Source organism: Chiloscyllium punctatum, chromosome 4 (assembly GCF_047496795.1).
Source record: "Chiloscyllium punctatum isolate Juve2018m chromosome 4, sChiPun1.3, whole genome shotgun sequence".
Classification (NCBI taxonomy): Eukaryota; Metazoa; Chordata; class Chondrichthyes; order Orectolobiformes; family Hemiscylliidae; genus Chiloscyllium; species Chiloscyllium punctatum.
Window position 1 is genome coordinate 43737625 of NC_092742.1, and position 18341 is coordinate 43755965.

At 39.5% G+C, this 18341-nt stretch overlaps 1 protein-coding gene across 7 annotated transcripts in view; it reads right to left on the reverse strand.

The window, feature by feature from the left end:
• Positions 1-2094: 2094 nt before the first annotated feature.
• slc25a47b (solute carrier family 25 member 47b) overlaps positions 2095-18341 on the reverse strand; it is a 29231-nt gene continuing 12984 nt past the window's right edge. The window contains exons 2-7 of one of the 7 annotated variants that reach the window (XM_072568510.1): positions 14919-15101; positions 13416-13459; positions 13262-13333; positions 8799-8981; positions 7302-7584; positions 2095-4684 (exon numbers count right to left, since the gene is read on the reverse strand). In XM_072568510.1, the coding sequence (XP_072424611.1) occupies positions 4398-4684; positions 7302-7584; positions 8799-8981; positions 13262-13333; positions 13416-13459; positions 14919-15101 (1052 nt within the window). In that variant the 3' untranslated portion in view covers positions 2095-4397. Of the gene's footprint in view, positions 4685-7301; positions 7585-8798; positions 8982-10032; positions 10514-13261; positions 13334-13415; positions 13460-14918; positions 15102-16169; positions 16370-18341 lie in introns of those variants that run through there. The other 6 variants (XM_072568512.1, XM_072568511.1, XM_072568513.1 and 3 more) reach the window with 6 other exon arrangements.

Sequence of the window (18341 nt, forward strand, 5' to 3'; positions counted from 1 at the left end):
GTTTTTGAGGAAATATTCTTAAAGATATTAAATGCAAAATAATTTTTTAAAAAGACACAGTATTAAGTACTATAATCTTGCATTGTCTCAGTCGAACTGAACGTGTCAATACGTGGGTAAGACCACTCTATTGCATGTCTTCTTAAAACTAAAATTTCTGGAGAAAAATGTACCTCCTTCATGATGACTTTCTCCAGAAGGGTATTAACTATTCTTTTGTCAGTCAACTGTGTTTAAGAAGAGGAAGGTCACAGGAACATGGAACTTCATGATTGCCATGTTACTGTTGAATGCAACTGATTAAGCTTTTAAAGTTAAATGTATGTTTTGACATTTAATTGGGGTCAGCTACTTACTCCTTTCCTCAACGCTCTCCTCCCTGAGGACTACTTTTGAGGACTACTTCTTGATTTTCGCTAACTCTTATTAGACAATGCAGGCATACAGTACCATTAATTTCTGGACTTGTGTTGAATTTTTGAGCAATTACTAAACATTGTAAGTTTACATATGTCAAATCTTTTAAACTTGGTCCCTACAAATGTGTGTGTAAATTTATTCTAAAATCTCTCATAAGTCATTTGCAAAATGAAAATTCCAAAAACTTGTCAGAAGGTAACTTATTGGGAATGAAAAAAAAGCTTAGAAATAAGATAGTCAGATTACAAGTTCCAGTGTAAAAGGACCTCCACTGGAGACATGGCTGGTATGAAATTGGTTGTAGATAGAGAAGGTAAATGAAGTATGATTATATTCAAGTCCTGCATGTTCAGTTCAAGCTTCTGTCCCAATAGTAAGAAACAAACCAACTAATCTAATCATACAAGTCCCAAGAGTTCTATGACAAACTGCATTTAAGTTCAGAAGAAAGGTCACTGGACCTGAAATCTTAACTCTGCTTTCTCCCACAGATGCTGCCAGAGTTTTAAATTTTGGCAGCAAGTTTTTTTTTGTTTCTGATTCATTGGTGTGTCTGGTTCAGAAATAGGAGGAAAAGGCAGGTGAATAGATAGCTGGAAAATCTATTTGTGATGAGGATCCCAGGTGACACCAACAGAACCTGCCTGTTCTTTTGGATAGCCTAAAGGTCACCAATTCCCTTCCTTCATCCAGTCCTTAAAGCTGTGGTATGACCATTACACTGACCATGCTATCATGTAACTCTCAGCATGTCAATGTGCAACAGTCTCTCCAACTGCTGCTTGAGGTCAGAAACCCAGAAATCAAGTTTTTGCAGCTGGGAGCACTTCATGCACATGTTCGTCTAAAAACTGGTAAGGTTCATGACTTCCTACATGTTACAGGTCACATGTTCCGCTCAACTGACCAGAGCTGCTACATTTTAATCTTACCTAGTCTTACTTACTCACTTATTTCTTAATTACATAATCTTAAAGTTTTTTTCTTAACATTAACTTTATTCTCTTTCCTTATCCTACTACTTCAATTATCGCTGGTGTTTCTCACTTCATTCCTCAACAATACTTTTCTAATTTACAGCTTTTTAGGAACAGTTCCTAATGACAGTTCCCTACCAGCCTATTAACTCACTGATTTTCTGGTGTTTCCTTCCAATTTTATTTCTAATTCAGTGGGGACTGGTTGCAAGCTACTGAATGGTGGTTGTGTTTTCTGAGTTCAGATAGGTCAGAAAGTATAGAATTTACAATATATTATGCCTTCTGAATATAGCAAAGCTGCTAATGTGAAAGGTTTCACTTCACTTGATTATACAAACATAGTAACTAGGAGCATACTTTGAGCCTGCTCCATCACTTATGATGATCATGGCCGATCATCCAACTTAATAGCCTATTCCTACTAACCCCCCCACCCCCAACGTTCCCCCCACCCACCCCACCATACCCTTTGATCTCTTTAGACCCAAATGCTATATCTACTTCTTGAACTCATATAATGTTTGGCCTCAACTGCTTTCTGTGCTAAATTCCACAGGCACATCACTTTCAATCCTAAATGGATTGCCCCATATCCTTAGACTTCAACGCCTGGTTCTGGGACTGCTCAGCCATTGAGATCAAAGTGCAGAGGAACAACAAAATGGAGAAAATCCTGTTCGTAATCAGGGTTTTTTTAATTGATGTTTAGAAATTCAACTTGGTGCCAAACAATGCTTTAAATCAATACAAAAATGTTACATTTATAAAAAGAAAAAAAAAATTAGCTCACAAATGTATTTCAAATTGAAACCACCAACAGTCACTGAAAAAGCAACACTAATTATAAATTTACATTGCAAGGAACTGCAACAGACAAAATGCAAAAGTACACCAAAACAGATTTCTGTTTTAGTTCAGATTCTGTAGATAGTCTTGGTAACAAACATTTATCATGAATTTTACATTCTCAGGCTCACATTGCATTTCTTAGAGAACTGGTTACTTTCAAGTCTGGGCACTTGATTTGCAGAAAATATCGCAGCGACTTGTACACAGCAAGATTCCTCAAGCAGCAATTGAGATAAATAACCAATATAACAAACTAGTTAAGAGAAATATTGGCAGAAACAAAGGATTCCACACTCTTCATGGGGAACTTGTGTATACACGGCATCAGGCAGTTGGGCTTCTACTTCAAATCAAAAGATAGCACGCATGGCAAAGCAGTTATCCTTCGATTCAGTACTGAACTGTCAACTGACATTATATATTCAAATTCTGGAGTGAGGTTTGAACTAGTGACCGTTCCAATCAAAGGCAAAAGTGATGACACCGATAAAGTTAATATTTGAAAGGAATACATAAAAATATACAACTTACAGTCATATAGCACCTTTAATATAATAAATCACCATAAAGCACTCTACATGAAGCAAAATTTGACTTTGAGCTGAGAGAGGGGCAAAGTCAGGTAATACTACCAAGATGGAAAATGGCAGAAAACAAAAAATGCTGAAGATCACAGTGGGTCAGGCAGCATCCAAGGAGAGAAAAAAAGCTAACGTTTCAAGTCTAGATGACACTTAACCAGAGCTACTTCACGTCAGCTCTTAAGAGTCATCGCATCTCAAAACATTAGCTTGTTTTCTCTCCATGGATGCTGCCTGATCCACTGTGATCTCCAGCATTTTTTGATTTCAGTACAGATTCCAGCATCTGCAGTAATTTTCTCTTACATGGAAAATGGCAGCATGGATAAGTTGTCAGATGTTGATCTGTGGATCAAATACGATTTGATATGATATAAATAGGTTTTAATCAGATTTAATGTGCTTACTTTCAGACTGCTGCTGGAAAAAGGGATGGCATCAATAAATAAAGAGCAGAATGTGGAGTAGGTACCAAAAACAATGCTTTCGCCTTCAAAATATTTAATTGAAGGGACTATCCCAGTCAGTATTGTATGTTGGATAAGCAGTCTGAAAATAAACTTAGCAACACTTGAGAAGTCCAGACGTGTATTAGTGAGGTAGAGTTGGGTGTCAGTGTATATGTGAAAACCCAATGCTGTACTTTCCCATTATGTCAGCAAGTCACCCCATGAAGGGCAAAGGCTGCATCTTGGGGTCATCATGGGTTAGAAGAGAAGCCATTGCACATGATACTGTCACCAGGATTAGATGGATAAGAATAGAAACAGAATGACAGTGAAGGAGCACAAGGGAGAATGCATAGCCAACAGTCAAACAATGTACACAGGTTAAAAAAGACAAGGAGGGACAGTTTATCTTTATCACATTCACAGAATGCAATTTATATTTTGATAAATACCACTTTATTATTGTGATGAGGCAGAAATCTGTTTGGAGGGATTCAGATATGGGGTTCCAGGAAGGGTAGGTAAGTGTTTGAGAGGCAACAACACATTTGAGGTCATTGGAGTGGAAAGGCAGGTTAGAGATAGGGTATTGGTTTGCAAGGATGGGGTGTACCAAGGATTGTTTTTTTTGAGGAGAGGGGTGATGACAGCATATTTAAAGGATCGAGTCAACACCTGAAGAAAGAAACTGTTAACAATATCGGTTAACAGGGAAGGTGCGTGGATGGTCTGTAATTTAATAGGAATTGGGTCAAGGGAGCATTTTGCAGATCTCTTGGATAAAATGAGCTTAGAAAGGGCACAGCGGGGGATAGGAAAAAAAGTACAGAGATTTGTGAATACAAGACTAGCGCAGTAGGAAAAAAGGTTGGCCCAGTAGGGTAGTGGAAGAGACAATGAGGCAGATGCAGCTGATCTTACTGACAAAAATGTGCATGAGCTCTTTGAACTTAACGATGAATATTTCATATATATGCTACTGTCTATGTTTTTATAATGAATATATATATATATACACACCATCCTTAAAGCCTTTCAGAGAAATTATTTAAATAATTATTTGAAATATTAACTTACGTGGATATGATGATTGAATATCTTAGGACGTAGGAACTTCATTAATCCTTTGCATTTATTTTTTTGAGAAATGCCAACACAGTTTCATAAATTACAAATGTCAGTCCATTGACAGGAAATGCACGCACACAGTTTAAACTTAAACCCTTGAAGAAAACTCTTGCCCCTTCTTGTCTGAAACTTTCATTGATACAATTTAGTACACCATTATATCTCTGCTGTCCCATGCCATCCATCTGCATTCGGGATTTCATGACATCCATTGGAGTGGCCAAAGTCCAGTAAGTCATGCCAGCACATCCACCAGCCAACAGCATGGCTGACCAATCTGATGAGGAAGAAAAAACTTTTAACTCAAAATATATTCATCATTACAAAACTATTTCTCCATATTTTTGTCACCTCATTTAATTTAAATCTACTTGCAAACAATCTGTGCAGTGTTTTAAACATAGAAAAACGTTGAAATATAATTCACAGAAATATAATCTGACAGAAATAGATGCAAAGCCGAAAAGATGAAATAGAAAAATATGGAACATTGGTCTAAGAGTTGGATTTTAAAAAGAGCTTTAAACCGAAGATGAATTGTTTAGAGGAATGCTCATCAATGTGAGTAAAATTAAAAGGGAAAACTTAAAAGATCAGAGTTGAATAAATGTTAAGCTTTTGGGGATTGGTAGGGCTGATAGTTTTTATAGAGATAAAGGAGGAGGTTAGATCAACAAAGGGATACTAAATACTGGGATAAGGGTTTTAAACTGGAGAAATTAGAATCCATTGTGGATCAGAAAGGACAGGAGTGCTTTGACAGTATAGCTTGGGGCAATACAGAGTCAAAAGATTTTTAATCTAAAGTTTCTGGGACACGAAGATTGGAAGAGTAACCAGGATGACATTGGCTAACCCAATCTGGATGGGATAAATACATGAAATATATGAATGGGGTCAAGAAAGTAGGAGGTTGGTCTTGTGGACAAGTGAATCTCAAGAATAAAATGGGGATACATAGAAAAGGTACTAGACAGAAGCAGGGAAGTGGTAGAGATGGCTGAACAGACAGTATATGAGTAAGTGACAAAGAAATTCACAAGCTTCTTGAATGTGCTATGGAAGTGAAGATGGATGGTGCAGAGAGAGGGATTGAACAGATGGTACTGGAGAAAAGGAGGAAGGGGTTATATTTGTTCTTCAAGATGGGTGCTAGACTAAAGAATAGATGCTGCCAAACCTTCTAAGCAAAATGAAGATAAATTTTAAAAGAGTTAATCCTTTGAATTAAAAAAACACTTGGTCATTTCACAGATGCTGTCAAACCTTTACTTCAGATTTCCAACACCTGTTTGGTGTAGTTCAGTCAGATTTGATGATCTGACAGCTGAAGACCTTGAGAGAGCAAAGCAGAAAATTACACCAGGGGAATGCCTAGAATGGAAGAGGATAGAGGTTTGAGTGAGACCAAAGGTGGGGATGAGAAATTAGTGGAGCTGCAGCAATACAATGGGAAACAAAAGACCAAGCAAATCCTAGGCAATTGGAATCTTGGTAATACTGTTATATATGATTTAAGGAAGTGTTTTTGCTGGGATAAACGTAGAAGAAAGTAGAATTGATAAGGGATAGGGCTGGAGAAAGAAAGATATAATGAGCAGTTGTAGATAGACTTGTATGTTGTCACTAAAGTTTAGACATTTAATGGACTTACAACAACACTACCAGCAACAAAAACTCTTTAGATTCAACACCACTAAGAGGACTAAAGCCAAATGGATGCATATAAAATTTTATTAAGAATGGCAAGGGGACAAGGGCAGTCGGCAAAAGAGCTCCTGTTACGCTGGGAAACCGTCACTGCACAAACCATTTTCAACCTTTCGTTTGCACCTGCTTTTTTTTGTTTCCAGGTAGCTCCTTCCCTGGAAACACAAAACTGCCCCAGCTACAATGTCACATTCACAGTAAATCCCTTCTTTTTCTTTGCTCCTACAGCGTCCCCATTCATTCAAACAGCTTAGCTCCCTTCCAATGCAGTCACTCCCAGAGTAAAATTCCGGCTAAACTCAATGAGATTGATTCATTTTCTTTTCTACTTCCGTCTCGTTCAGAAATAATACAACCCTTTCAAACTCTGATGTCTTCCTTAACTCCCTGCCCCTCTCCAAACCAACATTAACCGCGTAAAAGCAATGTTCCCCCTGAATTACCAAGGAAGCTCTTCATGAAACCTTTTTCTTCAATAAAAGACAAGTTCAGTTGAGCTTTTGGGTGGATCCAGAGCGACCAACCTTTTCAGGGGAACGCCACAGATAAGTTAGACGAGGAAACTCAGAATCATTTTAAAGTTTCATTAATGAAGAAAATGTTGTTTTGTTGGAAACACCATCTTTCGTTTGAGGAAGATGGTAAATACAACTTATTATGAAATATCGTCACTGAAATAAAGGGAAAAGATACTCTTCAGTTGACATTGCCTGAAGGTTTTTTTCCCTTTTACATCACGTCCCGCAAATAGATTTCTAAACGCTGACTGCACTTCCCAGTTTGTCAGCGATATTCACAATGAAACCAGCGTCTCCTCTCCTCTCCGCCTTCACTATCTAAATCGCCCGAATGAATTTATCTCAGCTTCCCCAACGAAAAATAATTAAACATCTGAAACAAAAAGGATGGCAAGGGATATAGAGTTGAGTTTCAAGTTAGTTACATTTTTTATTTCCCTTCAATGGGTCACCTGCTACCTGTGAATGGTACATGGGATGAAGAATACATTTAAAATGACAGTCAAGACATGTAGTAGTTAAAAATATTTTTTTTAATAATAAAGAAACCAGTTCTTCTGATAAGGATATTCAGAACAAGAGGATTCAATCTTACAATTAGAGTTAGGCCAGTTAGTAAAATCATCAATTGAATGGACCTTAAAATGGTTCCAAATTTGTAATTACCTGGCTTATGTTGTCCTTGTGGAGTTAGCCATTCAGTGAAAACAGAGTACACCAAAAAATATAATCCAAAACATGGAATGTCTCTTAACCATAGTGCAGTAATACCTCTGTACAGTCCCAAAATTCCTTCCTCTTTTATTACTGTTATTAGGCAGTGGGTTGGGCCTCTGTATTTTGGCTTTAACAAAAGGTCACGAGAAGGAGGGCCTTGATAAGACTGATGAGGATGTGTCTGATTCTGCTGCCTTATCTTGATTAGGTCAATGGGAGCAAACACCATAGCCTGAAAAGAAGTTAACAAAATGGCATTACAGGACTGATATATTTGGTTTTGGTTTATACAATTTATAACTTTAGTGGAGTTATAGACACATGACGATAAAGTTAGGTTAGGGACAACTTTCAGAGTGTTTATAAAACATTTTTTCAAAATCAATTTCAATATCCTGGCCAATGACAACCAATTAATGACTTTAATGACTTTAGCAATAGACACTATGCACTATGAATTGATCTTTTCACAATGTTTTTAATTCATAATTTATACTATTATATATGGAGTACCATATACTATTATATATGGAGTACACTACAGAGAATTCCCAATTTACAAAACAATATAACAAAGCATTCCTGTCAAATTTCAATGTTAAACATATTAGTGAGTGATAACATGGTTAAAAATATTTTCCTCTATCAGAAGATCACGTTTGCTCTACCCTGCAAAGAAAACCTCCTGGAATGCTCATCATATAGATGCAATAATAGAACTTATTGGGCACAGGTGCCAGGTTTGGTCAGTTTGCCAGTCATGAGAGAAAAAAAGATTTTCTATTTGTGCAACACATTTTATGTCCTTTGTGGGCCCAAAGAGATTTACAGTTATGTCAGTTTAATGTTTCATCTAATAACAGGACCTCTGACAATGCAGCAAGTTTTCATCACTGCATTTCAAATAAGTCTCGATTAAGGATTCAGGTTCTACAGTGGGTCATTAACTTACACTCTAAATCAGAGGTATGAATATCACCAGTGAACCAAAATTGCTGCACTCAAGCTATAGTCCGCTTACACGTATTTACAGACATGCGCCACATATACCGCACCCCTCCACAAATTGTGAAGCCCTTTAGCAATCAGAAAACATATGCACACCTGAAACAAAAAACTTTAGGTATTCTGTAGATCTAATTTAGTAGTGGCAATGCATTCAAACTATTCTTATTAAAAAATATAAAAGGTGTATTGCAAATAAATCTGAATATCAACTCTTCTTAAATATGGTTAGCTAAGATCATCTGACTTCCAAATGTCTGCCTTGAATAATTTGATCATTTGTTAGGAGTCTAAGTTTCATAGGTCAATTGTGTATCGATATTCATTCTCCGAAACTCAAATTCAAAAGCTACAGAATGAATAAACTACAATCTAATTAACTCAACTGCACAAATAACCAAAGCATGAAAGATATTATATATAATCATGTAGGTAACTTACCTCAGCAGTCCCTGCAGAGCAGCCTGCAATGAAAACATCAAATCTGGATGGTTTCACATCTGAGCTACCATGTCTCAACTCACTTAAAATATGAAGGCAATTTCTATACGTGCCAAAGCAAACTGAACCACATACAGACACCGACAGAACAGGTAATGCCATTCCTTTGTAAAATCCATATACCTGAGTGAAAGACAGAACAAATATTACTGAAGATTTCCTCATAACTACATAACTCTCACAGATACTGAAGCAGCCAATGTTCAAATGAAATTATCTGGACAATATCCAGGCTTGGGCTGAGAAGTGGGAACAAACGTTTGTCACACATAAATGCCAGGCAATGACCATCCCCAAAAAGAGACATTGCTCCTTGACATTTAGTGACATTACCATCACCAAATCCTCTACTATCAATATCCTGGGAGTTACCATCGACTAGAAATTCAACTGGACTCACTATATAACTACAGTGACCACAAGAGGATGTCAAAGGCTTGGAATACTGCTGCAAGTACTCACATTCTAACTCTCCAAAGCCTTTCCACCATCTATAAGGCACAAGTCAGGACTGTGATGGAATACTCCCTACTTGCCTGTTTAATTGGCACCACATTCACAAACATCAACTCCATCCACCACCAACCCTCAGTACACGGTGCACTTCAGAAATTCACCAAAGATCCTCAGAAAGCACCTACCAAAATCATGACCACTTCCATCTAGAAGGATAAGGGCAGCATATATGGGAACACCACCATTTACAAGATCCTCTCCAAACCATTCACCGTCCTGACTTGGAAATATTGCTGAACCTTCACTGCTGTTGGGTCAAAATCCTGGAATTCCCTTCCTAAGAGTATCATAAATCAACCTATAGCACATGGACCACAGTGGTTCAAGGCGGCAGCTCACCACAGCCTTCTCAAGGGTAACGAGGATGGGCAGTAATTGCTGACCAGCCAGCAACACCAACATTCCACAGTGAATAAATAAAACATTGATATTTAACTAGAAGAAACAAGCAACTGGATTACCATTTCCAAGAACAGTACAGAACTGAAAAATTGCTAAAAACAGACATGAAGTCAAAATTTTTCAACTTGCATTCATCACAACTTAAATGTGACAAATCAAACTTAGAAATCGAACATCAATTTGTTAATCATGACAAGAGGGGCTGACTGATTGGATTATGGTTGGCAATGAGATGTAGGATGTATTAATTACTAACCTTAGTTAGCTGATAAACTCATATTGACTTGAGTAGTCAGGTTGCTGCCATGGGAAATGCAGCACAGATTTTAAATATCTAAAACCCTCTCCTCAATGAAAATGATACAAAGTATCGGTAAATCCTTTTGCCTATTTTGCATGTAAATAAATATACTTTCTAGCATGCGTAAATTAATCACATGCAATCCTGAATGATACTCTTAAACTGGTTTCCAATGTAAGTCTTAGTCTAGTCATGATTACTTAGTAAACGTTTTCCAGTAGCAGAGTCAAATCAAATGCTGGACATAGTATTCTGATGTTTACAGGCATGGGCTGGTTGAGCACAGTTGGTACACTAGCTCTTGTGGATCATCGTAGGGACTCATTGTTTGGTACGATAGGGCTCACATCTTATATGGAGAAAGTGAGGACTGTAGATGCTGGAGTTCAGAGCTGAAAATGTGTTGCTGGAAAAGCATAACAGGTCAGGCAGCATCCAAGGAGCAGGAGAATCGACGTTTCGGGCATCAGCCCTTCTTCAGGAATGAGGAGAGTGTGCCAAGCAGGCTAAGATAAAAGGTAGGGAGGAGGGACTTGGGGGGAGGGGCGTTGGAAATGCGATAGGTGGAGGGAGGTTAAGGTGAGGGTGATAGGCCGGAGTCCGCTGTACCTGATGTGGCCTCCTCTATATTGGGGAGACAGGCCGCCTACTTGCGGAAGGTTTCAGAGAACACCTCTGGGACACCAGGACCAACCAACCCAAACACCCCGTGGCTCAACACTTCAACTCCCCCTCCCACTCCACCAAGGACATGCAAGTCCTTTGACTCCTCCATCGCCAGACCATAGCAACACGACAGCTAGGAACTGCCTAGGAACCCTCCAACCACAAGGGATGAACTCAGATTTCTCCAATTTCCTCATTTCCTCTCAAACTCAGCACCACCTTCCTAACCTGCAATCTTCTTCCTGACCTCTCCACCCCCTCTCCCATATCACCCTCAACTTAACCTCCTTCCACCTATCGCATTTCCAAAGCCCCTCCCCCAAGTCCCTCCTCCCTACCTTTTATCTTAGCCTGCTTGGCACACTCTCCTCATTCCTGAAGAAGGGCTCATGCCTGAAACCTCGATTCTCCCGATCCTTGGATGCTGCCTAACCTGCTGCGCTTTTCCAGCAACACATTTTCAGCTCACATTTTATATACCTGTTATCACATTGTTATGTCATGAATAGGGCCCTAGCCATCTGCTCACTGTGTAGGCTCAATCCCAAAATAGGACATAGCAAAACACTGTGATATAATGGCACTGCAATTTTAGGAATCTGAAAGCAAATGACGGAGTATGAAGAAATAGTTTTCAGAGTGAGGGCAAGTCAAGGACAAAGGAACAATACAATACAAACACAAACACAGACAAGCCATCAAGCAGCGATGTTAGGGAACACTTTTACATGCAAAGCGTGATAAGAGTGTGGAACTCACAAAAAGTGTTCAATGTCAGCTTAGTTAACCTTTTGTTTCTGTGATTAATAGGCCATTACTAGCCAAGAGCACTAAAGAACATAGGCCCAAGACTTGTGGAGGGACATGTAATCTCATTGAATGTCTGTACAGAGTGGAGGGGTTGTTCCCTTATTTAAATAATTTTTCAAATTTAATTATGTAAAACTTTAAAATGTAGAACCCAGCCTTCTAGTTATAGAATCATAGTCATAGAGATATACAGCACGGAAACAGACTGTTCAGCCCAACTGGTCCATGCCGACCAGATATCTTAAATTAACTAGTCCCATTTGCCAGCATTTCACCCTAAAAGGTCACTTCTCAGCCTCCAGTGCTCCACGGAAAATAGCCATATTGATTTAGATTATAACAAGGTATTTCAGCAGTCTGCATTGGAAATGATTCAATGAAGTTAACATTTATTAACAGCAAATAAGTAGGTTTTAATAGGAGGCTGTGTTTGCACTACTGCTTCACAAGTACAGTCTAGAACATAGAACAGTACAGCACAGAACAGGCCCTTCAGCCCACGATGTTGTGCCGACCACTGATCCTCATGTATGCACCCTCAAATTTCTGTGACGATATGCATGTCCAGGAGTCTCTTAAATGTCCCCAACGACCCTGCCTCCACAACTGCTGCTGGCAATGCATTTCATGCTCTCACAACTCTCTCTGTAAAGAACCCGCCTCTGACATCCCCTCTATACTTTCCTCCAACCAGCTTAAAACTATGACCCCTCGTGTTAGTCATTTCTGCCCTGGGAAATAGGCTCTGGCTATCGACTCTATCTATGCCTCGCATTATCTTGTATACCTCAATTAGGTCCATTCTTCTCCTCCTTTTCTCCAATGAAAAAAGTCCGAGCTCAGTCAACCTCTCCTCCTAAGATAAGTCCTCCAGTCCAGGCAGCATCCTGGTAAACCTCCTCTGAACCCTCTCCAAAGCATCCACATCTTTCTTATAATAGGGCGACCAGAACTGGACGCAGTATTCCAAGTGCGGTGTAACCAAAGTTTTATAGAGCTGCAACAAGATCTCACGACTCTTAAACTCAATTCCCCTGTTAATGAAAGCCAATACACCATATGCTTTCTTAACAACCCTGTCCACTTGGGTGGCCATTTTAAGGGATCTATGTACCTGCACACCAAGATCCCTCTGCTCCTCCACACTACCAAGAATCCCATCCTTAATCCTCTACTCAGCTTTCAAATTCGACCTTCCAAAATGCATCACCTCGCATTTATCTAGGTTGAACTCCATCTGCCACCTCTCAGCCCATCTCTGCATCCTGTCAATATCCCGCTGCAGTCTACAACAGCCCTCTATACTGTCAACAACACCTCCACGTCTGTTCTAACACGTCTGTTCTGATATAACACAATAGTTCCATTCCCATGCAATACTGCATTAAGAAAATTGCATAATAGCAGCACAATTTAAACCAATGGGGGCGGAATTGCGTTACAGTCAATACAGGTAAGGAAAGTTTGAGCTCTATAAATAATGATCTAAATTCTTCAATCAGGTTATAGCCAATTCATGCCAAACCAATTATAGCCAATCCAATATATAGCAGAACCGACTGCAGAAAAAGCTATAAGTGCTCAATTTCCAACATTGCTTCCAGTTAAAGATGACATACATGAACAGCACAATTAAAAATAAAAAGAAATTCTAACATAAGCAAACAATTCACAAAGCTGTACACAATTGACAAAAATTCTGATTTACCTTTTCTCTCTCATACGTTGATCGAATGCAGTGCCAAATACCACTGTACATATGTTGTGTCTGAATTCTCACCTAGTGAAACAACTTGTATTAGCTACAGTATCATGAGTGAAGCGTTAGCAATTTCTAGCAGCAGCTCAAATACATACACTACCTTGATTGTATCCAAAGGATATCCAACAGCGGTAGCAAGTCCACCTGTGGTGGCAATGTAGATTTCACACCAATGGATATTAAACATAATTTACATTGCAAATGTTACATGACAGAAAATCTTCAACATGCGTACTTATAGAATCGTAGAATCTGCACAGTGTACAAACAGGCCATTCGGCCCAACAAGTACACACTGACCTCCGAAGAGTATCCCACCCAGACCCGTTCCCCTACCCTATTACTCTACATTTCTCATGACTAATGCACCCTACCTACACATCCTTAACATTATGGCTTACATAAAATTTCTAAAATATCTATTTTACTGTAATCTGTAAAACGTATGTATCTGTATTGGCATGGTTATGATTTTACTGTGCATTGCATTCTGCTTTTATAGAGTCATAGAGATGTACAGCATGGAAACAGACCCTTCGGTCTAACCCGTCCATGCCAACCAGATATCCCAACCCAATCTAGTCCCACCTGCCAGCACCCGGCCCATATCCCTCCAAACCCTTCCTATTCATATACCCATCCAAATGCCTCTTCAATGTTGCAATTGTACCAGCCTCCACCACATCCTCTGGCAGCTCATTCCATACACATACCACCCTCTGTGTGAAAAAGTTGCCCCTTAGGTCTCTTTTATATCTTTCCCCTGTCACCCTAAACCTATGCCCTCTAGTTCTGGACTCCCCAACCCCAGGGAAAAGACTTTGTCTATTTATGCCCCTATCCATGCCCCTCATAATTTTGTAAACCTCTGTAAGGTCACCCCTCAGCCTCCGACACTCCAGGGAAAACCGCCCCAGCCTGTTCAGCCTCTCCCTGTAGCTCAGATCCTCCAATCCTGGCAACATCCTTGTAAATCTTTTCTGAACCCTTTCAAGTTTCACAACATCTTCCCGATAGGAAGAAGACCAGAATTGCATGCAATATTCCAACAGTGGCCAAACCAATATCCTGTACTGCCACAACATGACCTCCCAATTCCTGTACTCAATACTTTGACCAATAAAGGAAAGCATACCAAACGCCTTCTTCACGATCCTATCTAGCTGCGACTCCACTTTCAAGGAACCTGCACTCCAAGGTCCCTTTGTTCAGCAACACTCCCTAGGACCTTACCATTAAGTGTATAAATCCTGCTAAGATTTGCTTTCCCAAAATGCAGCACCTCACATTTATTTGAATTAAACTCCATCTGCCACTTCGCAGCCCATTGGCCCATCTGGTCCAGATCCTGTTGTAATCTGAGGTAACCCTCTTCACTGTCCATTACACCTTCAATTTCGTCAGAGAAAGGGCCAGATGCAAGTAACTATCGAATTCAAATTCTGCTCTTTCACCTCTGCTGCCTAGATTTGAATTATCTCTCCAGGATATTAAGCAAAGGGGAATCAATTTGTTGTAACTCATTTCTAATTAAACTCAAGTACACAACTGAAAACTGTCAACATTTTCCCATTGAGCTCACAGAGATGATAAATATGGTCACCTGCTACACAGTTTAACATTGGTTGATGTGCATTCTTAGAAACGAGACTCAGCTTATTAGAGGGGCTGCTATAAACAAGATTTCTAATAGACAGGTAGGAGGCTGGAAGAACACAGCAAGCCAGGCAGCATCTGGAGGGGGAGAAGTCGACATTTTGGGTGCGTCCCTTCTTCAGGATTTTATCTACAAACAAGATTTATAACAGAAATGGACCATTGATTTTACCCAGTAAATAAAAATCAACAGCAATTTCAGAGTCAAACACTGACTTAATGAAAACCTTTCCATCACTTCTGTATTGTAAACAATACAATATACCATTCCTATTTTATGTTGCTAATTCACAACTGAGTATACCAGAGGTCCAGTGGTAAGAAACTAGCTGGAAAAGCTTAGATACACATTAACAGATTATCAGCTAGAATCAGATCCATTTCAGTTATATAACTATAAAAAGGAATGGATGACTTTCAATGCAGTCATTCTAAATGTTTAACTGAAGTATTTTATGCATGAACATGCACCATTCTCCAATAAAATAATATTTCTGATTTTAGTGAACACAGAAATTCACCAAAAAGAAATCAATCTCTCATGTTGGAAGCTTTAATAAAGTCCTAGTTTAAAATTAACTGAAGGATTAAAATTGTAAATTATATTTTGACGATTTACAAGTTGTCTTGGAAAATATTTACAGAATAACTGATGCACCCGAAGACATAACGTGAGAGTTATGTTTTATTTGCACAGTTGTTTTTCTATTTTAACACTGTTCTGGAGACAGCTGTCTGCTTACCAGCTGAGGGCATTCACATTTAAATATTGTCTTTTTAAAAAAAAAATTGGTTCCACAGCAGCAATCTGAGTTACTGGTCCAGAGACAAAGGGAATAATTTAAATCTCCAATAGCAGGCAAGTTTGGCTTGGGCAAGATTACATCGTAAAGACATTCAACATGACCTCAATCAGCCTACATTTGATTTTGATTGACAGCACGTGCATTCCCCAACCCATTCACAGGAGGCAGCTTAGTCAGTAAAAACCATGTAAGTGGCTACCTGTTGTTATTTTACAGGCTCTTTACCTTAATCCATTTTAGTTGGATTCCCTAGCTGTTGGTAAAACTATTAAAATTCCGTTGCACTATTACTGGAGAATCAGGAGTGTTTCTTCCACCCAATGAACTGTTCTGCTTCTAATTCTATGATTCATAACTTGACACCGTTCATGATCTGCCCTGCATTTCCCTACCTTCTTTCTACATTGACCACCATCTTGTGCTAGTTTTCCTACCAAGCAGGCCAGAAATCAATCAGTTGTTGTGGTTTTGGGGGGTAGGAAACCCACAGAAACAATTTTAAAGATGTCCCATAATTAATATCAACATGTTGTATCTCTCCACTCTCAGGGCATAAGAACATGAAAACCATCATCTCTTCAGACAGGCATATCTGAAAAAACAGAAGCAAATTTTATGTCAGATCCCAGTTTTGTTAAATCGCCACCCTGCTTGGCTTGTACATTGCCTCTCGCAGTGGAGTAGATGATTTTACTCCCACCTCATTTTCAGATGAGGTCAGGAAACAAGGCAGCACAGAGAAAGACGTTGCCACCTGCCAGAATTTCTACTAGCTACTGTTAGCTAGCCCCAGTCCTTGTGGTAATCCACTGTTCTAAGCGTACTGGTGTTTTCAGAAACAGGTCAGCTTTGCTCACAGAGCAGCATCAATGTCCAGCTACTTAGCATACCAACAAAGTAGCTACTTCTTGTTGCAGAATTCCCCCTCCCACTCTCTATCTAGCTCCAGCAGTCATTTTGTTATGGAAGGCTGAGAGTTTTTCCAAAGACTTTTTATTTTCATGGAGTACTTTTTCTATTTTCAATAACTCCTTTATTATGAGAATGGTCTTGTACTAATAGTAACATCTGTATGAGAGCAGTTTTTTCTAAAAAGGGTTTCCTTCTTTAGCTTGGTATAAGTGCTATTTTATCCAAGACCGTATAATTTATTTTATTCACTCCTGGGATGTAAGATCACTGCCTGGCCTCACATTAGCTGCCATTCTTGAACAGCCACAATTCAATTGGTGTAGATACACCCACAGCAACATCAGGGAGGGAGTTCTAGGAATTTGAGCCAGCAAAACTGATGGAACCAGTGACATATTTCCAAGGGAGGATGGTGAGTGGCTTGGATGGGAACTTGCAGGTAGCAATTCCATACATCTGCTGCACTTGTCCTTCTAGGCAGGAGTGATTTGAGAGTTTGGAAGGTGCTAAAATGGAACCTTGATGAATTTTTACAGAGTATCTTATCAATGGTACACACTTTGGCTATTGTGTGGCTGTGGTGGTAGGCATGAATGTATGTGGACATGGTGTCAATCAAGCAGACTGTTTTGTCCTGGATGGCGTCAAGCTTTTAAGATGTTTTTTGTAACTGCACACATCCAGACAAGTGAGAATCAAAAATTACAGAAAGTTCTGGATGTAGGTGGGCTCGCTGAGTTGGAAGGTTTGTTTTCAGATGTTTCGTCACCATTCTAGGTAACATCAGTGAGCCTCTGGATGAAGCACTGGTGGCATGGCCCACTTTCTGTTTATATGTTTAGGTTTCCTTTGGAAGTGCTGAAAACGTGTTGCTGGAAAAGCACAGCAGGTCAGGCAGCATCCAAGGAACAGGAGAATCGACATTTCGGGCATCAGCCCTTTTTTTTGGAAAGCTCAGGAACCCAAGGAAACATAAACACAAATAGAAAGCAGGCTATGCCACCAGTACTTCATCTGGAGGCTCACTGAAGATGTTACCTAGTATGGTGATGAAACATCTGAAAAACGAACCTTCCAGCTCAGCAAGCAAACCTACATTCAGAATGTCAACCTGAGCTACAAATCTTCTCAAAACTCACTATTACAGAAAGTTATCTGCAATATCGGTGGTGTGTGGCTTAGTCATGGCTGCCTCACAGCATCAGGGACCCAGGTTTGGTCCCACCCTCAGGCAACTGTCTGTACAAAGGTTGTACATTCTCCCCATGTCTTCGTGGGTTCCTGCAAATGTGGGAGGAAACTGGAACATCAGGATGTGCAGGTTAGGTGAATTGGCTAATCAAAATTTCCCACAGTTCCCAGGGATGTGCAGGCTAGGTGGATTAGCCATGGGAAATGCAGGGATAGGGGTAATGGGATGGGGGTTGGGTGGGCTGCTCCTTGGAGGGTCAGTGTGGATTTGATGGGTCAAATGGCTGCTTCTAGACAGTAGGGATTCTATGATTCTACATTGTGTCCTTTATTGTGAAGTATTGCATAAATGTATTTATAAGCCACTGTGAAAAGAAGGTGCACCAATATGACAAACTTACTTTACAATGATAAGTATGCCTATTTATTTAATTTCTGGAGCAACCAGGGACCCTAACAAC